Raw genomic sequence first — 23,717 nt, 5'->3', positions numbered from 1 at the left:
GTAGCATTCTTTATGGTAGCCAAGGTGAGCTGGCACATCTCTATGTGGCTGTCTCTTAGGCTCTTAGGCCGATCCCAGGTGACGTCGGGCAAAGGCAGACAACCATTCATGCTCACATTCACACCTATGGAGTCATCAGTCAATCTATGCTGGATGTCATTGGACTGTGGGAGGACGCCAGAGAGAACCCACACTAACACAGGGAGAACAGGCCAACTGCAGAAGGCTGACCCGAACCCAGATTTGAACCACCAATGCAGCTCTGAAGTAAATAATAAGAAATGTGTAAAGAAAATCCTTTTTTCATTTGGTTGGGTAAGTAAGTGCATTGGTGGGCTGGTGGGACCATCAGAAGTGAATTCACCTGTTATGTTTGTAGTAGTGGCTTCTTTGTTTCATATGAATAATTGTAGTATATGTACTGTTGATTAGGGTTAGATTATTGACAAATAAAGGAAAGGATTTTTTTTATGTTGATGTGTATATATCATCACTCCCCTGTCACACTGTCAAATTCATGAACATTTCAGGTGTCCACAGAAGTAGAGGCAAGTTTAAGGCACTTGAGAATTGGCTTCACTTTTCAGAAATGGAGGTTGCAGCCTGGTTCAGAAGCATGTATTTGTTAGAGAATTCTACGTCGCCTCCGGTAGAAAGTCTTTCCATGCACTCACCATTCAAAATCCACATGCATGTACTGTTCTTATTTTTAGTGCTATAGTTAAAACTTTGGCAACACATTGTAGATGAAAGTTGTTGGGCTGTTATTTTATTATTAATCGATTTGAGATCTTTTGTGATATACAGAATATTAGATATCTGCATAGATAAATGCAATATAAAAATAACAGTCATGTTGTTTTTTTAAACGCAAGTCCGTGTTTGACACGCTTAAACGGTCAAAAAAGCTTGTCAAACACGGACTTGTATAGCCTACTTATGGTTTACTTTAAACTTAATATATTAACAATTTAATACAATTTGTAGTACTTTGTAAAACCAAGTGATGGCTTTTTTGGCTCAGCATTAAACTAACATTTCCAGTCACAGTGATTTCCACTACCCCAAAAGGTCTGATCTTCATTCACAAATGTGGGAATGATAGTCCAAAATAACGTTAAAATGTACAGTTTTTTGTTTACAAAAAAGGGATTTTTGGGGGGGATCATTGGGTGCTCAGCACCCCTAAAGCTCTGTTCGCCCTGTATTGTATTATCCCTACTAACATCTCTTGCATTTTTTTTGCCTTGCATTGTTAAGATTAAGTCACATTGACATTGCACCAACACTAATTAGATTATTTTTCATCACTTGTATATGAATTATTTTTTAATCACATATTCTATAACTATCCATCCATCGTTGACCGCTTACCCTGTTAATGGTCGCGGGGGGCTGGCGACGTCAGGTCGTAAATAACCTTGGTGGCCTGTATATTTATGAAGCCTGTTATGTGTTCAGGTTGTGGTAAAATTGCAGGTTGCTTGAAGAAATATTCTGCTCCTGTACTATAGTAGTTGTGTTTTCAGCCACCAGAGGGGGTCAAATCTAAACAGACCCAATATTCTATTATGTAAACAGCCTGTGTGCTTTTACATTTTTAAAGCTATTTTGACCAATACATCTGTTGTATGTATGACATGTCATATCTTTAAAAATATTAACGATATATCTGGTAATGTTGGTAGCAATGTGGGAGTCCCCACACGTTTATAGAGAACACTTTGCACACATCCGTCCAAAATGCTATGTATGAAAATAATGTGGTTGCTGCAATATAGACAGTTTGATTAGCTCATATAGTCCAAAACGTTTTCCTTCAATGCGTTTGTCTTTAATCCCAGACTAATCATTTTAAAACTGACGGACTAACCTTCGCAGCGGAAGGACATGTCTAAAACTGGCCTCCGCGGAAGGATCGTATATAATGCACGGACGCCGTACCAGCTCCAGTATTGTGTAAACCACCGCGAGCGAACGGACCTTCCTTCTGTCTTGACATGACAGAGCTGTACAGTGATTTAAAAAACGGCAGTTATTATTAAAAGGCTAGCATAAAGTCGCCTAACGTGGAAGCGAACACAACCGAAAAGGCGACGGCTACTTCCAGTGCTAACATTACCGTTAGCTGCTCTGAAAGGCTTGACGACGGAGCGGACAACCAAGTGTTTTTTCTGTGTCACACGGATGAAATTAACGCTCACCGGGGAAACGTCAGGGATTTTCGACGGGAGAGGATGCCTCTAATGGACTCGGACGTGTTGTCGAGGAAGACGGATCGTAAAGGACTCAACCTTCAGATAAACAACAGCTCTGTGTTGACATCTGTGCTCCATCATTAAGCTTGCTCATCCGCCGTGGACGGGCTCGCCGATGTTAGCTTGCTTTTATATGATGCTACAACTCGTCTAGAAGCAGATTTACATTATTACGTATCGTCAAATTTATCATTCACGCATTTGCTACTACGGCAGCTATGACGCTAGGTGTTGCCACAGGGTTATGTCACTGTCGGGCTAACAGATAGCTCGCTGTCTGCAGCTGCCTCCAGTCTGTGCCTGCTCATGTCTAGCGGGGCTGGCATCATGTAGACTGTCCCTCCGAGCAGGTCAGGAGACTGGGGACACGCAGTGTGTTAGTCGGCCACCTTGGAGAGTAATGTAAAGCTGGGTCGCAGCTATCCAACGGGGTCAAAGAGGGACAGCTGGCACGGGCACAGTTTAGCTCCGAATTGCTGTGAGCCATGCTCAGAGCCGTCTGTTCTGCGTGATATTACAAACATCCCGAGCAATTTAGAAGGCATGTGAATGCATCATGTCCCGACTGCATCTTTTATTTATGCAATAAGGCTCATCAGAGCAGCCTGTCATGAAGTAAATCCGCAGTGCAAGAAGCGGCATAAACAGGACTGAGAGCACAATCTGCCCTCGGGTTATCCTCTTGAGAGGAGAGCAACGTTTTGAGGCGTACCACCGGTGCCCAGCGTCGGCTGGACCACCAGCCCACCACAATGGAGACCGTGGGAGATTTTGAGTACAGCAGAAAAGACCTGGTTGGACATGGAGCCTTTGCTGTGGTGTTCAAAGGAAGACACAGGAAGGTAAATAAATACAGTCCATGTGTAGTTTGTCTTCCCCTCCTCTCTTTGCAGGATTACAGATCATTAGACAATCTGGGTCGGTGTGTAGCAGTGCAGAATCACTTTTTCTCTGGCGTGGTCATATTGCATGCGACCAAACATGTCGATCCAGTCTGATGTTCTGTGCAGTTATGTTGAGACATGATCTCAGTGTTCATCACCCTGAAGTTAGGTGTCCGAGTGTATTTATGGCGCCCGGTTCATTCATGAAAGGGATGAGTCAGGCAGCACTGAATGACTTGCTGACGTACTGAGGCAGGAGGGAGGATGCGGTGCAGTGTTTTTCCTTTTGCCTTTTTAAGGATACAATCCAACCTTATGTAAGAGCTGCACAAGGTTCCCAGTGAAGCACTATTGCCTTATAAACACGATGCTTATCATATCCTACTTGGTTGTTGGTTTCTATCAGACAAGGACACAGGCAAGGGTGGTTTGTTTGTGTATGTGAGGCAGAGATGCAGGGGATGACATCATGTTGCCCCCGTTGCTACTGGTGTGAAATAGATGGTCCTGAATTACTCAATGAAAGCCACATTAAAGCATCCCAATGCTCCCTGCTGGAGCGACAACTAGCTCACAACCTGGGAACGGAGCTGAATGTAGCCCTGCGAACAATCACCCAGTCATGACTGGACGCTGTGCGTCTAGCAGCACGTCTGTCCAGCAGCACGTCTGTCCACTGCTCACATGCTTTCCTGTCCTCTTAAAATTGTCCCAGCATGTGATCGGTGTATTTAATGTTTAAGTCTTATTATCTGCATGTCATTCAGCCTATTTATAGGATTATTTCCACCTCAGGGCGAACTGGAAGGTTAGAGCCACCTGCCTGCAACAGACGTGATGGATTGCTTCATTGCTTAGGCAGTGTTGGATGTTACGTATGGGCTCCTGTTACACTGTAATGTCAAGCAATTATTCAAAGGATCACCAGGGATGATACAGGACAACCAGCTAAATGCAGTTGCAATTGTGTTTTTGTACACTGATTTAACAAAAAACAAATGCAGAAAAAAGACATTTATATTCAGTGAAGTTATTATTATGTTTTGTAGGAGATGTTTTCACAAATATATACATATTAGAGGGAAGTATAACCTGTTTAATGTCTAGCTCTAAGCAACTTATAATACATAATTAGGACAACTAATGCTGACATTTTGTTCATTTTAATTTGAATAAAAATCTAATAATTTATCACTTGAATTGTTTGTTTCATGCAAATGCAAATTAAATCAAGCTCTATTTTTCACAACGATATTTACGATTATCCCGATAATGAAAATTTACCAGGTTCCATTTGTTGTGAGTGGCTTTTTCCGCAATATAATTCTATATCATTCCATCCTTATTTTGATCCTCCTTTGGTTTCATATCACTTTTCTCGGTCTCATTTTTCCGCTATCACAGCCCCTTCGGCCAACTTCTAGTTGCAGCGTTGCTGACCTTAATCTCTTTGTTGCTCACACCTCTGTAATCGGCCGTGTTTCATAAATGAGATCATGCATTATTCTTGAAAATGAATGCATGCTTCCGTCTCTGCAGCATGACTCTGTGCAGTGGACAAATGCTTAGTCTGCACTGCTTTACTCTCCATCCTGTAGTGTACTACCGAGCCATTACTTTAGTTTGATGAAACGTCTCTCCCCCTTGCCTCCTCACCCTCCAGCATTACATGATGGGCCAGCAGGGTCACATTTGTTTTCTATGGCAGCAGAGTCTGCAGCTCAGTCACACTTGGCTGGGGGAGGCTGTCAGTGAGCTGGGTATGGATGCAATTCAGTTGGCAGTGTGTTACACACACGCACACACACACACACACACAGACTCATGTCACTCCCTTGTGTGCTAGATTCAATGCCAGGCTTTAGGCGGAGCACACCCACAGAACAAGAACATCTCCTTTTAACCTAGATTCATTTGGAAAGTCTTTTTATTCATCGCATTTCTTCCTCAGCTTCCACTGACCGTTTATTGAATGTGTGCATACTCTCTGTGTGTTTTTCCCCTTATATATATATATATATGTGTGTCCTTGGTTGGGTGTGCAGCACATGTCCTGACAACCTTTTAGCTCACGTGAGCTCCAAGAGTCTTTAAATACCCGCTCCAGGAGCTCATGTGGAAACATTATCTCGGCCCAGTCTCACTTAGCTTTTAGTGTAAGTAGGTTGCCTGGCTCCCGTTGTAGCTGTCATCCGAGTGCCTCGTCAGTCAGCGTGTCATTCATAGTAATAGGCTGGCCGAGCAGTCAGAAAGCCAAGTGACCTGGTGTTAGAGGGATGGCTAGAGTTTCCTCCATGCTTCTTGTCAATTCTTCTCTCACTCCACTCAAACACACACAAATGCACGCAAAGCGAGCGATGCAGTCAAAATGTATGGGGGGAAAAAATGTAAATTTCCAAAATTCACAATGTATTTTTATCTAATGAAATATTCTGCTTCAATCCATTTTTGTTGGCGTTCAGTCTTTCAAATCCATTTTCACAAACGCATTTGGTCCAGCCCTCGATTCAACTGATCATTACTGCCATATTGTCCTCGCAAGCCAATCAGTCCAGTGGACTTTTTCAAGGGGGACTTAGAGAGACAGGCACTGAAACAGAGCGTTTCAGATAAATACAGACAGACGGAATGAGTAAAATAATGTTGTTGTTTTTTTAACATTAAGGCATGTAAACATGTTATAGTAGAAAGCACAAATACAAGTATGAACCTGACAATGAGCATGATATGTCCCCTTTAAGAAGAAATGCATGGCTGGCTGCAACACTGCAATTATACTGTATTTGAGAAATAGCACTGAAATTATTTGGTTGATCTGAATGATCTTCAAGTTGTTTTAATCTGTTTTTTCCTCTCCATCTCGCTCTCTGTGTTCTGCAGAAGACAGATTGGGAGGTGGCCATCAAAAGCATTAATAAGAAGAACCTGTCCAAGTCCCAGATCCTTCTTGGCAAGGAAATCAAAATCCTGAAGGTGAGCATTAACACTTAATTGGCTTTGAGTCTGCATATTGGACAGAAATGAGTCTTGACTACCCTCATAAGAAATAACACTGAAAGTCATTCCATGAACTGCTGTAGCTTAGTGAATATTCCTGCTAATGCATCTTGTTTTTCTGTTTCTGTTTTTAATCAGGAACTGCAGCATGAAAACATTGTGGCACTGTATGATGTCCAGGTAAGTTTATTTTCTTCTGCATCAAATGGATATAAGCTTAATGGAGAATTCAGTATTCAGTGGCTTAGAGGTAGAGGTCATCCACTTATCGGAATGTCAGTGGTCTGATCCTTGGCTTTGCCATTGGTGTGTGTGAATTGTTAGGTGGTACAATGCATGCAGCCTCTGCCATCAGTGTATGAATGTGTGTGAAAGGTGACATGAATGTTGACATGTAGAGTAAAGCACTTTGAGTGGTGGGAGGACTAGAAAGGCGCTGTATAAATGCAGGCTCATTTCAGTATGTATGTACATCGAAGGGCTGTTTGCTCTGGCAGACAAGCAAGTACCTCTCAGACCTCATCTGTTCCACTATCTATGGAGCCAGTGTTGGCAAAAACTGGAATCTAGTCAAATGAATCCAGATCCACAAATCAAGAGGATCAATGTTTCTATTGGCTAGTCCTTCAGGTTAATGCTGATTCAGGGTCAGACTATTGCAGTGTGGCAAAATCCATTAGTCCAGTGGTTTGGATTGTGCTGTTTAGCCTCTGTGAAGTAATTCTGAGCTCAGCTTCTACTACAGCCCTAACTATGAGGCTTTGGGACCGAATGCACCTTACATTTGAGCGTACTTCCTTTAAGGACATATGATGTGATGATGAAGCACTTCCCACGTTGTAGTGGTTCTTCCTGTGTTTGCATAACCCTCCCGCAGGGACCCTGCTGATCAGTCCATCCACCCTTTCCCTCCTCCAACCATCTCCTCATCCCTCCATTAGTCGAGCTAATGTAATAACCTCTTCCAGACGTTGGCAGTCGAGGAGCACAGTCATAGCTCAGCAGGCTAGGGTTAGGGTAAGGTAGCTGATCGTAGCTTCCCTCAGTGACGATGCTAAAAAACACAGATAGTATATTTTTGATTTTAAGAACTGCTTCTTGATTTTAACAGTGAACAAAATCCACTGATTTTTTTCTTTGATTGAGTGCTGTTAAATAAAAAAATGAAAATCCATAACCTTAAAGAGAAACTAAAGCCCCAAACTACCTTTTCCAAAACCAATGTTTATTAGTTTAGCATAGACGGTATATAAGAAGTGAATGTAGTTATGGTGTAGTTATGGTCGCCATCTTGGAATTTAATCTTTACATTTTAGTGCGAAGTATTTATGAATACACAAAGCAGCTGCCCTTTTCTGGGTGAATCCTGGCTAATGCAATTTAATTTTGCTATTGGCTGATCTGGAGGCAAGTGGTGTATATTGAGGCAGCTTTTATCAACAACTAACCTCCCCTCCCTTCCCTCTCTCTCTCCCTTCCCCCTCCTATAAACAGAATGTCTCTTGACTCTACAGACTGTATTGTGAAGAGTAGCCATTTCCCTTTTAATTAGCCTGTGAATGACTAATGCTAATTGCTAATTCACAGAGGCTTGAATGTTATGCTATTTTGTGTCACAATAACAGACCCTTTACCAGCACTTACCCCACCATACTCCCAGCATGCTAGCGATTAGCATTAGCAGTTGAAAAGAAACAACTTGCACAAAATGTATTATTTTTTAACATGTTATAGCTTGTTCGTTTAATACGTTAAAAATCCATATTGGAAGGGTTGTGTTATATTTGTATTATGTTTGGGATGATATTGTATTTAGTAGGTGAGAGATTGATTATTTTTAATGCTTTGAATGCTTTAGGCAGACGAAGAAGAGGTTTTGGCAGTAGACAGACACTAATATACTGCTGCTATGTTTTGATGCCTATTCTGAGTCCCTCAAAGCCCACGTTGTCAACTGTGTTGGTTCAGTAGGTCTCTTCATGCAGTTCCTGTCTTTGTTTTTTGATTTTGTTTGTCTGCTTCTGTCGCCTGTAACATTCACTGGGCTAGTCTTGCTTCACTTTAGGCACTTTGTCTTTTTGTTCCCTGTGTCTTCTTCTGACCAGCTGGCTTCTCTTTTTCCCATCCCCTGCAGCCTTGTGTTGTATAATGGTTTAGATTTCCTCTCTGTAACCCTTTGGAAACGTTCCCCTCTTCCTCTTCTTTCAATGCCTCAATCATTTTGTATATTTGTCTCTCTTTTTCCAGTTTCTTGTTTCACATGTTACAATTTATCAATATTTATCTTGAATTGAATTCTGGCCCATAAGACTAGGTTTACCCAACAGAACTGGAAATGTAACCCGAGCTGGTTTGTGCAACTGATTGGTCATGAAACCCTTTATTTTTGATTAGAAAAGGCATTTCCAATGCTTTAATGACAAATAGAAATATAGGTCACAGTAATGATATAATAAATAAGTAAGAAGTTTCAGTCTTTTGAAATGTTTAAAACATTACTTTATAAAACTTTCATGTTTACTATGTATGGCCTCTGCCTGCTTTAAGGAATACAGTAAAACTTTGGCTGCCTGTTTGCCTCTCAGAGTGGCAGTGCATTGACGAGAGTCTGCAGGGCTTTTAGATTCTTATTCTGGCTGTTTGGAGGAGCTGCTTTGTATGCTGCCTTTGATGACCGTCATAAGCACACAGCTGAGTGGCTCCCTGTCCTCCTTCGTGGAGAGGTTAATGTTAAGCAAGCTGCAGCAGCGTGAAGTAAACAGGGTCATAATCAGGTGTCCTGTGTCAGAGCTCTATGGATATCTCCTCTCTCGCTACACAGTCCAGGTTTGCTGTTTACATTTTTGGAAACTGGCAACAGAGATAATCTGAGGTGATCTGAGGTGGCCAGATTTAAACTTTCTCCCAACTTCTAAATCATTATAGTTGTAGTAGTGGCCTACCACACATGTGATTCACTGTTACCATCATAGACTGTAAATAAGAAGTAAGCATAGACATGGTCATGTCACTCATTGGTGGAATACAGTTTTGAAGCCTCGCATTCTGCATTTTGGCCGACGCCATCTTGGATATATGCAACCGGTGGAGGAAGTGACCATATTTGGACTATGGAGGAGCAACGGGTGGATCTGGTAAACACAAGCAGCAGAGCGGCACCCTTTCTGGGTCTGGATCCATCTGGATTCTGGTGTGAAGTTGTTAACAAAGTTAGCTTCATAATTCAAGGTCAACTTTACAGCTAAGTGTTGTTGGTAGTGTGACCTGTCAATCACAAACAGCATCCTGTGGTCTATTTGACTCTAAATGGACCACAATTTACTAAATGAACATCATGCTGTATTGAAGAAGACTTGAAACTAGAGATTGAGACCATAAATATTGGCAATGTTCAGTCAGATGATGATTTTTTTATTTTATTTTATTTTTTTGATTCACTGGTTGCAAACTTTCCAAGAAACAAACCAATGGGTGACGTCACGACAGCAACGTCCAATTATATACAGTCTGTGTAGTATCGATGAGGGTGTTTCACAAACAATAACAACAGGGGGGGTTATGAAGTGTTTTGGTATGCGAGTCAACAATAGCTGGTGTTGTTCCTCACGAACATTGTGTTCTGGCCAGCCGTGTGTGTGTGTGTGTGTGTGTGTGTGTGTGTGTGTGTGTGTGTGTGTGTGTGTGTGTGTGTGTGTGAGGCGAGCACATGTTCTTGGATCTTTGGCGCTCAGTGAGTTTTCCTAGAAAAGCTGCAGTACGTAAGAACCACCCTGGGGTCTGTCCACATTCCTTTACAGAGCTTTGCTTTCCAGACATTTAACTGGCAGGAACAGAGGCTCAGATGAAAACAATGTTGCTGCTCACTGCGGTGCAGGCAAACGCATACAAAATTCGGTTTGAAATTAGTTGATTTAAAATGAGTGTTTCACAATCCAAAACTCATCTCTTATCTCTCTAAAAGTAAAAAAACAAACAAAGGAAATACAATTCACAGTAAGGAAAAACAGAGACGGTTGGTCTGTTCTGCCTGTTCAGCTCAATAACAGTTTCCTTGCTGAACCGGTACCTTGAGAGAAAGGAGCAGCAACATCATAGACATGGAGCCGCAGAATCATAAAACTCAATTGGGTTGAGGAACTTGATTATTTTGATCAGTCCATCTCAAAAGTTCATCCTCAAGTGTAAGTTTAAAGTTTATACTGGATCGCATGTAAAACTGGAGTTTTGCTGCAACAGAATTAGGTTGAATCTAGGTTTCGAGTAAAAAAAAAAAGAAGAGAGGTTTAAATGAATTCTTTCATCATTTTGTGTTTTGTTGATTTAATTTAAAAATTAAACCTTGTTGTTGCAACACGGTGTGTAGTGCAAACTCACTAGATCTTTAGTACAGCGTCTCTCTCTTGCATGAGAAAAAGTTTCTTGAGGACTATAATTGAGATATGCGACCTAGCAGGTTTTGAAAACCATACTAGCGTTTCATGTGAAAGTGCAGTATTGCTGTGTGTCGTAACATTTCGGCTGGCAAGTGCACTTTCATGGGACGTTCTGTTCCTGCACTGTGTTAAGTGTGTCCGTTGGAAGTGGCCACATCAGCATGTCTGTGTAATCACAAACTGTACACCCGCAAAATAATACACATCCTGCTCTCTTTACCTGAGTCACACACCAGAAATACCAAAACACTGCTGACCTTTTGTCCTCAGCACATAATTACTGTTTTCCTTGCGACTCTCACTGAGAGTCTTCTGTCACTGCGTGAGGGCTGTTGTATCAAAGCACAGGCTTCCACACCAGTTTACCCAGAATTCCCCAGATTATACTTGTGGCTTGTGTGAAAAGAGCATGCTGGCTCCCTACACGTGCTTAACCTCTCTCCCCCCCCAGTACACACAGGCTCCCCCACCTCCACCCTCCCCAGTTTGGTCATATCCCATCCCCCATATTGTTGCATAACCATTCCTGGAGCTGGAGTGTGACGCAATAAGTGAACGACTAACCGCACACAGTGCTGATTTGGCTCACATGGACTCTTGGCAGTCCACAGTGTTTTTGTGTATGTCGTGCTGTCTCGGGACTTTACATTCCTTTCGTCCTTCTGTCCCGCCTGCAGATTCTACCATTACATGAGTGGGATAAGGTTATGACGACAGAGACATAGACAACAACAAATTGCGAAAGTGCCAGTGAATCATAAAATAAATGTTTCTCCATGCAGCATCAGTTTTTAATGATGTTCAATAGAAAAACACTCTTCCAAGTGTTTTGTGGCCATTTACTCCCATCCCCCTTCCTCTCCTGTTTGCACTGCAGAATAAATCCTCATTATGTAACCCTGCCCCCCTGACATACACATGTTCTCACACATACAGTCAGAATGGATACTGGTGGCCCATCCCCCACTACCACCTGCCTCAAGTGGAGAAAACACACAGGATTGGAAAAGACTGAGCTACTTACAAACACGCCAGTGACCTGTGTGGTGGCACGGTGGTGTAGCTAGTGGTCAGACCATGTTCCCCTGGTGTTTTTTAAAATACAGAATGGTTTGACGGCCGTGAATGAAGTGATTCACTTGAAAGTCATGAAAACCCAATAAATGTGCTCAGAATTTGAACTATAGCACATTTTAATAGATAGTTGTAGTTGGAACATTTTGGGAACTCGGGCACCTTACCTGTGTTTTGAGGGCAATCGGAATCAAAATTGCTATAATTTATGCACACCTTCATTTGCAGATTTGATGGCATTAAATTGAGTACTTTGCAACAGCATGAAAGTAGAAGCAGCATTTTGTTACTGAAACAATATGTACATGTAACAGCAGCATGCTTTCTTATAAAGGTCTATCCAGTGTGTGTGATGACTATGCAATGTTGTCATGAACATATTCTATAACTTGTCAAAAAGATGAAATTATGTTGTCTTATGTTGAGACAAAAATACATTATTATGTATTTATGTTTATTTTTATCAGAAACACTAATCGCTGGTTTTATGGACTGTGGGTTTTTGGTCTGTTTTCTTATGACTGTGTGGTTGAGCTGATGACTGCTTCAGGATCAATTGATTTTGTAACTGATTCTGTGTCCCTTCTCTTCCAGGAAACACCCAACTCTGTTTTCCTCGTCATGGAGGTAAGAACAGAAACGTGACTGTGTGTGTGATGAGTCAGAGCTCATAGCCTCTTCTCTGTTGTTTTTCAACCTAATGTGTTACTTTACTGTGAGAGTAATTAGTCACCTTACAAATGCTTTTTTTTTTTTTTTTTTTAAGTAACATGTTTCGCAACACTCCCAGATTGCTGCAGGGTTGAAAACAAACTTGACTGAACCTCAAGTTACTCCCTAGAAATACACCACCGTTTTCCCCGAAAGCCTTTGGCTTGAAATCGTGTTGTGATCTATGTTTAGACAGCTCTACCGAATACTCAATCACTCCTTTGGAATCTGTGCGTGTGTGGATCAGCTGTCATAGGACTAGGTTACATACATTTACATTCATTATTTTCAAAGCTGACCCAGATGAAAGATAAACTAATGAAGAGCCTGTTGAACACATGTCTGTTCAGAGCTGGCAGAACGTTTGACCTGTGCTACAGCTGCCTGAGGACTCTCTCTGGATGAGACACAGTTTACAGAAGCAGTGCAAGTGTGCAGCTCTTCATCAGAGCTGGAAATGCAAAACTAACCCTGCTGATCCAGCATGAAGCTCACCATCACATGGCTTATTGTACATGCAAATTTTAACCTAGCACCTCCAATGAAGTGCAGCTCAAAGCTGCTTCCCCAAGCCTTTAGGAAGCAGCGGCACAGAGCTACAGGTCAGAAGAGCCAGAGTCTGCCACTCATCGAAAAGCTGTGCAAGCGATTCAGGAAAAAGCCTTGTCTTTTGCAAGGAATGCCTCATTGAGGAAAAAAGGCTTCAGGTGGTTAGAGCAAGTCTAATGATAGAATTGGGAAAATGTGCTTTAAAATAATTAAACTGGCATTAAAAAACAGTCACAACCCTGAAAGCCTCCTAATAACGGAAACTGACTGAAGAAATACTGTATCCTACTGTATCCCCTATTTTTAAACTCAGACTGAATTTTCACGTCTACCATGATAGCAGCTAGACAGCTTTTCCAAGTCACTCATGATGATATTAACGATTATCCCAATAATGGAAATTCACCTTATATATTCTCTCATCCCTGCTTCTCTGCTTCACTTTGTTGAACCTAAATGTAGTTATTGCTGATAGTGATTGTTTGTCTCCCCACACAGTACTGTAATGGAGGTGATCTTGCCGACTATCTGCAAGGTAAGCACATGTGACTGCAGCTGGTATGAGTGTGGGTGTGGGTATGTGTGCAGTCATCTTCTATGTGAGTTGAATAGTTTGTGTAATAATGCATCTTTGTGTCATGTGGGGATGTTGTAGATGTTGTGTATCTGTGAGTGTTTGTACGTCTTCATGTTTTCCATGTGGGGGAAGCTTGTGTGGGAACCACTACACTCCCTTCTCTGTTTCAGAGTCAGTCAGCACAGCTTTTATGAGTCTGATAGTTTTGAAGAAAGGTCAGCGATTCTCTTCATAGAACAACAACTCGCCTTAAGCTGAATGGTGAATGTGATGGAAAACATGTAAAACATAAAAAAAACAGTAAAAAAAAACAAACGACATCCTGTCTGAGTTCATAACATCACACAGGGGTGCTGGTGAATTTCACCAAGCTGGATTCACTGTATCTATCAAGACACACGTCAGCTGGTTTACTACAGCTGGATGAACCCACACTAAACTATTTAGCTGTGATTTAATTGCAATAAACAGATCAAAAGAATGCCAAAATAACTACATCATGTTGACAAGAACCTTTAAAATACTTGTTTTCTGCCATTGTAGCTGCTCCATCAACACTGACAATAGCGTCATCTAGACATCAATACAGCAGTGACCTTGTTGTTTGGACCATGGACAGTGTCTGGTTCCTCCACATGGTCTGGTCTCTGGACTGATATGAGCTACTATCGTAGACCTCTGGTGGACCACAGACACAGGAGGAGAAGCTGATAGGCTTTAGACACAGCGGCACGCAGATTTCTTTCTTTCTTAAATTGAAATAATAATAATATGCAAAGTTTGTGTTATTATAGTTGCTGTGAATAGTTTTGCAGAGTTAAAATCAGGTTGACTCATGGAATCTCAAATCCCTCGTAATGAATGGCAGTTTGCCAAAACATATGTCAGATAACCACAGGTGTTTACACCTCTGTTTCATAAAAGCTCTGATTGTTTTGCTGGAACGGCTCCCTTATCGCTGTACTTTTGCATCATGTACCTGCCCAACATGTCCACATTTACAGAATGGGTCAAGGTCAGACCAGCGGGGGCAGGGTGGCCCAGGAGTCAGCCAACTGGCTGCCCATCTTGAACTCGTTCGTCCCTGTGACCGTTGTTTACATATATGATGCGTTGGTATTGGCCATCGACTGTTATGTAAGAGAATCTCACTAGTGAATGATTACACAACTTACACAACGTTTCCATGTTCGAAGCTGGTCCACCGTGGTGGGCAGAGCAAACCTCCAAATCCTAGATTAAGGTTGATAAGCTTACTGGTTTGATCTATGCCTACACTGTTATCACAATGGCTTGATAGAGAGAGGGGAATCCTCTTAGTTTCTCATCGGATTAGATTTATTTCACTACCACCAGGGAATAGGACCTTCACTGCCTCAATTCACACTGTTTGCTAGAATATGCTAATTATGGGCTTACGTCAAGTGAAGCTGGTTCGAATCCCAATTTGGGCTCAATATGTCTGCATATCTGAGTCAGTCAAAGCACTGTAAAATGTACATTTTAAAGAATCGTCATTCATAACATCCTTAGCCATTTTCAAGGGCAACTTTGTAGTTCGTCACGTCACTGGTATGTGGAAGAACAACAGATTTTTCACGCTATATACCGAACAAGATAAGAAGAGATCTGGTTTAAAATCTGCTAAATGTTTCTTAACTGTGGTTCACTAGGCAGCAGGAAGAAAGAAAATCATCATTTTGATTTACTGAAAGGTGCCCTGTGGAGTTTCCTTCTAAACAAGCAGAAGTTGTTGTAAACCATTTTCTTTATCTGTCTTTTCTTTAGCAAAGGGGACACTGAGAGAAGAGACGCTGAGGATTTTCCTCCAGCAGATAGCGGCTGCCATGCGCATCCTCAACAGCAAAGGAATCATCCACCGTGACCTGAAGCCACAGAACATCCTGCTGTCATATGTGGGTCGCAAGAAGTCCAGCATCAGCGGCATCCGCATTAAAATAGGTAACAGAATTTAAATGAAAACGTTTTTTGGGACTAATATCAAAGTGCTTATGTATCTAGTGAGCCATATGTAGTGTATTTCCTATCTTTTGACTGCTCATCAAGACATAATTGACTGAATTAGAAGGCTGAAATAAAAACAATGTCGAGCAGCTAAAGAATCCAAAATTGTAGTTACAATAAAAACTATTTTTTTAAAAGTCACTCTCCCCTAGTTGGTCTAACTTTTGAATTCAAAAACCAAATAATGACTTGTTGAAGCAGAACGACAGACAAAAAGTAATATTTTTTTTCTGTGTACATAGCCATACCTACTCACACTTAAAATATCTTATTTTGAAACAAGAATAACAAGTTCACTGTCTCAACTCTGTTTTGAGTGCGAGACACTTGTATGCATGCGTTACTGGTTCCAGTGGTCGTCTCCCCAGCCATTAATAGTGGTTTGAGTTCCAACTAATAACACGTGTCCTGACTGGTTTGTTTTATGCCTCTGTTCTGCAGCTGACTTTGGCTTCGCACGGTACCTTCAGAGCAACATGATGGCTGCCACACTATGTGGCTCTCCCATGTATATGGTCAGTGTGTTTTTATGTTCATGTTTTGTTCATGTTTATGTGTGTGTGTCTACAAATGCAGCTAAGGGCAGACATTTTAAAACTAGTGCAGTGCCCGTTTAAAACCTGCATGTTCAGAACATGCTTAATGCTTGGCCTCTGCTGTTGCTGCTTGCCACTTTCTTGAGAACCGCTCACACAAACAACTTCACACTAAACGCGTCCTTGGTTCCTCACAATACACCTGTTCGATATCCAGAAGGTCCTTCACACACTCAAGTCGCAGCTGGAAGAAAACCAGGGGCACATTACAGTTACACAATGTGGACAATATGTAAACAGTTATAGATTCATTATGATATTTAGACATGAAAAGTATTGAATGTTTCTATTCTAATTCATTCAACCTCAAAATAATTCACAAAAAAGCCATTAAACCATTTAAAAAATATTCAACTCAAATTTATACTACTTGCTGTGTACTTTACATTTAGTACTATTTTTAGCTGACAGAGAGAGATTACTGATTACATTGCAGATTCAGATTTTACTCACAAAATATATAATAATTGAAGTATGATTCTTTTTTTAGTCTTTAAACTGTCCGGCATCGTAGAACTTCACTTTCATGTTTCACTTGTAGTACACATTTGAATACTTTACCGAAGATTTTACCGAAGTCCCTTCATTCGAGGCTGTAACCCATCCAATCTCTGCTACCCACCAATCTCCACCGGTAAGGAACTTGAAGTACTAGGGGGGCTGTGGAACTGCCAGTCTGCAGTCAAGAAGGCGGACACCATCTCAGCCTATGCCTCCCTGCAGTCTCTCCACTTCCTGGCCCTCACAGAGACCTGGATCACCCCAGAAAACACTGCCACTCCAGCTGCCCTTTCAACTGCCTACTCATTTTCACACTCTCCAAGACGAACAGGGCGAGGAGGAGGAACTGGGTTCCTCATCTCACCCACATGGTCCTACCAGGTCCTTCCTCTCGACCACCTACCCCAATCTACGCTTGAATTTCACGCCGTCGCTGTCACCATTCCTTTCAAACTCAACATCATAGTGATCTATCGCCCACCCGGTCCTCTTGGTGACTTTTTGGATGAGATGGATGCCCTCCTGAGCTGCTCCCCTGATGATGGCACACCGCTCGTCGTCCTCGGTGACTTCAACATCCACTCGGGAAAGCTACACTCATCTGAATTCATCGACTTCTTTTCCGCATTTGACCTTACGCTCTCCCCCTCTCCACCAACTCACCGGGCCGGGAACCAACTTGACCTTGTCTTCACAAGATCCTGTGGCATCTCGGCAATCTCTGTTACCCCGCTCACCGTGTCCGACCACCACTTTGTGACTTTCTCCCTCCCCATGAAGCCCACCACATCCCTCCCCTCTACGCCTCGAATGGTCACCAGCCGCCGCAACCTGAAATCCCTCACTCCCTCCGCTCTCTCCTCAACTGTTATCTCCTCGCTCCCATCCTCGGAACAGTTCTCCTTAATGCCTACTGAGGAAGCCTCCTCTATCCTGATGTCCTCACTCGCCTCTTCTTTGGACACTCTCTGTCCCCCAATCGCACGACCGGCGCGATCATCTCCCCCCCCTCCCTGGCTGTCTGAACCTCTGCGAACCAACAGATCATTGTTGCGAGCGTCAGAGAGAAAATGGAAGAAATCGGGACAGCACGAGGACCTTGCTCACTACCACCTCCTCCTCTCTGACTTCACCTCAACTGTTTCGGCAGCTAAATCTGCCTTCTACCTGGCAAAGATCAACTCTTCTGCCTCCAACCCCAGGAAACTCTTCTCCATGTTCTCTTCCCTCCTCACCCCTCCTACCCCTCCGCCCCCTTCCTTCCTTACTGCCGATGACTTTGCAACTTACTTTACCAAGAGAGTAAATGACATCAGCTCATCATTCACGCCTATTCCCTCCCAGAAGACATCTCCCCCAACTCTCAACTCGGATGGTCTTACCAGCTTTAGCCCCCTCACCTCTGAAGACGTTCACGCACTTGTTACATCTAACCGTGCCACCACCTGCTCCCTTGACCCGATTCCCTCCTCTCTTCTCCAGGACATCTCACACGACATCTTGCCATTCCTCACCACCCTGATCAACTCCTCCCTCACCTCAGGTGTCATTCCAGCGGATTTTAAGACCGCTATCGTGAAGCCTCTCCTGAAAAAACCCACCCTTGACGCTACTGACATCCAAAGCTACAGACCTGTATCTCTTCTTTCATTCCTCTCTAAAACCTTGGAACGTGCTGCCTACAACCAACTGTCATCCTATCTCTTGCGGAAGAACCTCCTAGACCCTAACCAATCAGGATTCAGGACTGCCCACTCCACTGAGACGGCCCTCCTCACTGTGACCGAGTCCCTGCGAGACGCCAAAACATCATCCAACTCCTCCGTTCTCATTCTCCTTGACCTATCTGCTGCATTCGACACAGTCAACCACCAAATTCTCCTCTCCACTCTGGCTGAACTTGGCATAACCGACTCTGCTCTCACCTGGTTTACATCATACCTGACAAACCGCACCTTTCAGGTCACATGGAATGGCTCTATGTCCAAACCCTGCTCTCTGGACACGGGTGTCCCTCAAGGCTCAGTATTAGGACCGCTTCTGTTCTCACTATACACCAGATCACTAGGTTCTGTTATCACATCGCATGGATTCTCCTACCATTGCTACGCTGATGACACCCAGCTGTTCCTCTCTTTTCCCCCGTCCTCTGACGCTCACATTGCAACTCGCATCTCGGACTGTCTGGCTGACATCTCTGTCTGGACAACTGCACATCACCTCAAGCTTAACCTGAATAAAACCGAACTCCTCTTCATCCCAGGGAAAGACTGCCCTCACATGGACCTGTCGGTCACTGTTGAGGGCATCACAGTATTTCCTTCCTCAACTGCGAGGAACCTGGGTGTAATCCTCGATGACCAACTATCCTGCACCCCCAACATCACTGCTGTGGCCCGAGCCTGCAGATTTGCCCTCTACAATATCCGCAGGATTCGGACCTTCCTCACAAAGGATGCAACGCAGCTCTTGGTCCAAGCACTGGTCATCTCCCGCCTTGACTACTGCAACTCTCTCCTGGCCGGACTCCCGGCCTATGCGATTAAACCATTGCAGCGTATCCAGAACGCTGCAGCACGCCTTATCTTCAATCTACCCAAATTCTCCCACGTGACCCCCCTCCTCCGTGACCTCCACTGGCTCCCTGTTGCAGCACGCATCCAATTCAAGACGATGACACTGGCCTTCAGGGCCATCAATGGAACGGCACCTGCCTACCTTCAAACACTGGTCAAACCTCATGCCCCGAAGCGAGCACTCCGCTCCTCTACTTCAGCTGGCCGGCTGGTACCACCATCGCTGAAATCAAACAAATGTCGCTCAGCAAAGTCCAGACTCTTCTCTGTTCTGGTGCCTCAGTGGTGGAACGAACTCCCGACCAATGTCAGGACAGCAGAGTCATTTGCCATCTTCCGAAAAAGGCTCAAGACTCACCTGTTCAGACTTCACCTCGACTCTACATAGCATGACCCACTAACACCCTCCCTCGACCCCCCCCCCCCCCCCCGCAAAAAAAAAAAAAAAAACTCGGATCGTAGCACTGTTACTCTTGAAGTACTACTTTACTCAGATGAGGACCTAGCACTTGTTCTATTTTTAGCTCTTACTGCATCGGCAATGATACGTCGTGGTTTCTTTGTTTCCTTCTTTTGACAAATGTACTTATTGTAAGTCGCTTTGGACAAAAGCGTCTGCTAAATGACCTAAATGTAAATGTAAATACAGGACTTTTATTGTGCAGTGTTGACTAATAGTTAATGTCACCTAATTAGGTTAACTATGTTTTCATGCGCAATATGTGGTCAGTTTTTGTCATATGTGTTGTGTCCGCGGCTCTCGATCTTTACATGTGACCTTTCCTCCCTCAGGCCCCAGAGGTCATCATGTCCCAGAACTACGATGCCAAGGCCGACCTGTGGAGCATAGGGACAGTCATTTACCAGTGTCTGGTCGGCAAGCCACCGTTCCAGGTAAATACTGTGCACAACAAACCAGTAACGCATGTGTTTGTAGATGTGTGTGTCCGTGCATCTCATTTCTATATAAATATTTTCAGGCCAATAGTCCCCAAGACCTACGGATGTTTTATGAGAAGAACAAGAATCTACAACCCATGTAAGCCACAAAACCATGTGACTCAGATTGCGACCAAGACTTAATTTGACCCTTCTCATAGATTATGACATGCAATTAACTTGTAATTAATTTGGTAGTTTATTATCGTTTAATTAGTAGTTTGAGTAGCTTTAACTTTGAATATTCCAGTGTCATAGGGTTACTTGTTCTTTGCACTTGCTGTAGAATGTGACACAAGTACAGCTGGCAAGTCAACATAGCCGCAGTTTTTACACCCAACAAGTATTAATGTTCCCATGCTCTAATTACCCAGCATCCCAAGGGAGACGTCCCAACAACTTGGCCACCTTCTGCTCGGGCTGCTGCAGAGGAGTCAGAAAGACAGGATGGACTTTGGTCAGTGGTGACATAATAGAAATGTTTCTGTACCATAGTTAGCTATAAACTAATTTACATCTGTACGTGGGCAGGAAACTGAGAATAACATCCCTGTAAAGAAAATTAATCTGTGATCTGTTCTGCCCCTCTGCAGACATGTTTTTCAGCCATCCTTTCCTGGAGCCTTCATCCACCATTAAAAAATGTAAGAACAAAGGTCACATTCCCAAGCAACATAACTTACTGTACTACACTTTCACACCACCCAACCTGAAAACATGATTAATCATATGTATTCAATGCCATCAGCGTGTCCGGTGCCAGTCCCAAGCACCTCCAATGCAGTGGTGGACAGTTCCTGTGGCAACTCCCCATGCATCCGCTACAACTCCCCTCCTGTGAGTTAGATATTGCATCATAAATCCTCATTCAAAGGGCATTGCACTTACTCTGTGACAAAGATAATGAAATGTTCGCCATGCCCTCCTGTTGTGCTCTTATTATGCCTGCTTGCTTCTTCAGGTACAAATGTGCCTGAAAAGTTACATGGTGTTGAAAAAGGGAAAATAATCTGATACTTCTAAGTCAGTTAAAAATAAATAAAGTAATGTGTAATGTAATAGTATATAAAATATAAATAATTATATAATCTAAAAATAATGTGTATATATATATATATAATAAAATTATATAAAAATCTCAGCAGCAGTGGGAATGCAGGGTGAGTTAGATAGATAGATAGATGGATAGATAGATGGATAGATAGATAGATAGATAGATAGATGGATAGATGGATAGATAGATAGATAGATAGATAGATAGATAGATAGATAGATAGATAGATAGATAGATAGATAGATAGATAGATAGATAGATGGATGGATGGATACTTTATTGATCCCGAAGGAAATTCAAGCATCCAGTAGCAATAACATACATAGAACATACATTAAACATACATTAGAAACTATACAAATGCTATATAAAATAGAAATTGACTAGAAATTAAATGTTTAATTTTACACAACTATAAACTATATTACAACTATAAAGTGACACTAACTCGCCAGGATGTGAGTGTTGAGAGTCAGCACTGCCTAGTTGTATCATTCAGGAGGCTCACTATAACTTAATCCTCTTCTCTCTCTCTCTCTCTCTCTCTCTCTCTCTGTCTCTCTCTCTCCTCTCACTCTCTGTCTCTCTGTGAACACACAGTCTCTCCCAGACATGCAAACACTAGCAGAAGATGGTCTGCCTTCCCCACCACTCGGTCCGCCCAACTTCCTGCAGTTGTCCAAGGAGTCTGCAGGGAGCAACAGCAGCAAGAACTCGTCCTGTGACACTGATGACTTTGTCCTGGTGCCTCACATCTCTACTGACAGCTGTAAGTGCCACCACACACACTCTACACTGCTGTGTTTCCCATATATTCCCTCATTCCCTTATTCATGTAGGGACACCTTATGATTTGTGATCATCTTATTTAAGAATATTTGATTATCATCTTGATAAATGATTGTGATCTCGTGTGATGCATACAGTATCACAACATGAATCAGTCACAATTCCTGCTCCATGTCAGCCTTTGTGTTTACCAGCTTCTTTACCGTTGTTGTGACAGTTCAACTGTTGCTTTCTGTCACATCAATATAACGGTTCCTCAGAGGGAGCGCTTATAAAGTTTTGAAACCAAAACAATAGCATGGTGTGTTAAGCTAACTCACTCAAACCTGTAGCTGTGCTTATTCACACAAGTGGGTTGCCCAATCTTGAAATACTATCATATGATAAGTTAAAGTTACTTCTGCTTCTGTCATGCTGTTGGTCGTTACATTGCCACGCACATCTGACAGCTGCTCACCATTTAATGCTGTAATTGTAGACGTCAATCCACAAACAGTAGCTACGCACATTTACCCTCTTGACTGGTGTAATGAACCCTCTTACTCGACACCTGCTGCAACACACACAGACACACACACACACACACACTTCTGCTAGTACTCCACTCAAACAATGAACAGAGCATAACGGTGTCAGCTGGCCTTTTGAGTGGCATTTAATTACCTAATTACTGTTGATTTATACACCAGTTAAGGCTGTTGCTCCTTTAATATTCCTTTCTTTCCTTCTCCTCAGATGACCAGCCAATGGGAGCGGGTCGTCGGCCCTCCAGTGAATACTTCATGTGCGGAGGGTGAGTACAATGCTATCAACCAGATAGTTTGGATATTGAAAAACAAACATCTCACACAATGAACCTGACTAACAGCATGACCTGTAATGAACCAGTGCTAAAAGCTGTAAACAAAGAAATTAAGAAATGAAAAGCCTGCAGGAACTCAGAACCCAGGGTCAATGAGCAGTAAAGCTGTGGGAGCCAAACATGATAAATGAAAATAGAATTAAAGGTGACGTTTAACAAATATATCGTCTTTTTTTCTCTCTTCTTAGTGTTATATTTATGTGCACTGTGTTTCATAACCAATTGCTCCACTTCGGACAAGTAAAGTTAGTGATTGATTGATTTTGTGAAACACGTATTGCTGTCTTGCTGAGGGTTAGCTTGTTAGCCTCATAAAGACTGGAAACAGGGCAACAGCTAGTCCGACCAAAGGTAACAAATCCTGCCTCTAATCCACCTCTGAAACGAATCCATACCAAAACAAGTGTGAGAATGTTGTGGTTTTACGAGCTGTCTTGTTGTCAACTTGCTGTGATCAACAATAAAAGCTGATGTTGCTAGCTTCAGTTTTTCAGATTTTGGTCGCAAATTGGTCATATAAATTACCAATGACATTAAAATGGTGTGTAAAGCCGCTGTGAATGCTGTGGATACTTTTTTTTAAAAATGTTTTATGTAGCCGAGCATCACTGACTAATCAGACACAGTTCACAGGGTATGAACTAGATGTTGAAAAGAGTCAGAGTAGAAAATAGACTGACAATTCAATGCAAGTGTCACATGCTGCTGTGAGTCAGATACCATTTCACACACACAGCCTTGAATGTGTTTTTATGTCAGCAAAGCCTCCGTTATTCCTTCATTTCTAGCTCTCTGGCCACAAGCTCTCAGCGTTTCACCACAAATCACACGCACTGCCCTTTATCCATGAGTGAATTCTTCTGCCCACCGTCTAATCTGCATGATGAGTGGG

At 42.6% G+C, this 23,717-nt stretch overlaps 1 protein-coding gene across 1 annotated transcript in view; it reads left to right on the top strand.

The window, feature by feature from the left end:
• The first annotated feature begins 1,972 nt into the window (after window positions 1–1,972).
• Window positions 1,973–23,717, top strand: part of ulk2 (unc-51 like autophagy activating kinase 2) — a 32,581-nt gene continuing 10,836 nt past the window's right edge. Inside the window, exons 1-14 of the mRNA XM_084018637.1 lie at window positions 1,973–3,100; window positions 6,023–6,115; window positions 6,278–6,319; window positions 12,241–12,273; window positions 13,405–13,441; window positions 15,272–15,445; window positions 15,950–16,023; window positions 19,974–20,075; window positions 20,162–20,220; window positions 20,495–20,577; window positions 20,714–20,764; window positions 20,869–20,957; window positions 21,775–21,943; window positions 22,699–22,756. Of these exons, the coding sequence (XP_083874763.1) occupies window positions 3,011–3,100; window positions 6,023–6,115; window positions 6,278–6,319; window positions 12,241–12,273; window positions 13,405–13,441; window positions 15,272–15,445; window positions 15,950–16,023; window positions 19,974–20,075; window positions 20,162–20,220; window positions 20,495–20,577; window positions 20,714–20,764; window positions 20,869–20,957; window positions 21,775–21,943; window positions 22,699–22,756 (1,154 nt within the window). The 5' untranslated portion in view covers window positions 1,973–3,010. The remainder of the gene's footprint in view (window positions 3,101–6,022; window positions 6,116–6,277; window positions 6,320–12,240; window positions 12,274–13,404; window positions 13,442–15,271; window positions 15,446–15,949; window positions 16,024–19,973; window positions 20,076–20,161; window positions 20,221–20,494; window positions 20,578–20,713; window positions 20,765–20,868; window positions 20,958–21,774; window positions 21,944–22,698; window positions 22,757–23,717) is intronic.

The sequence above is a fragment of the Eutrigla gurnardus genome, assembly GCF_963514095.1.
Source record: "Eutrigla gurnardus genome assembly, chromosome: 10".
Classification (NCBI taxonomy): Eukaryota; Metazoa; Chordata; class Actinopteri; order Perciformes; family Triglidae; genus Eutrigla; species Eutrigla gurnardus.
Note: the sequence above shows the minus strand (reverse complement) of the source record. Positions and strands in the feature narration are given on the sequence as shown.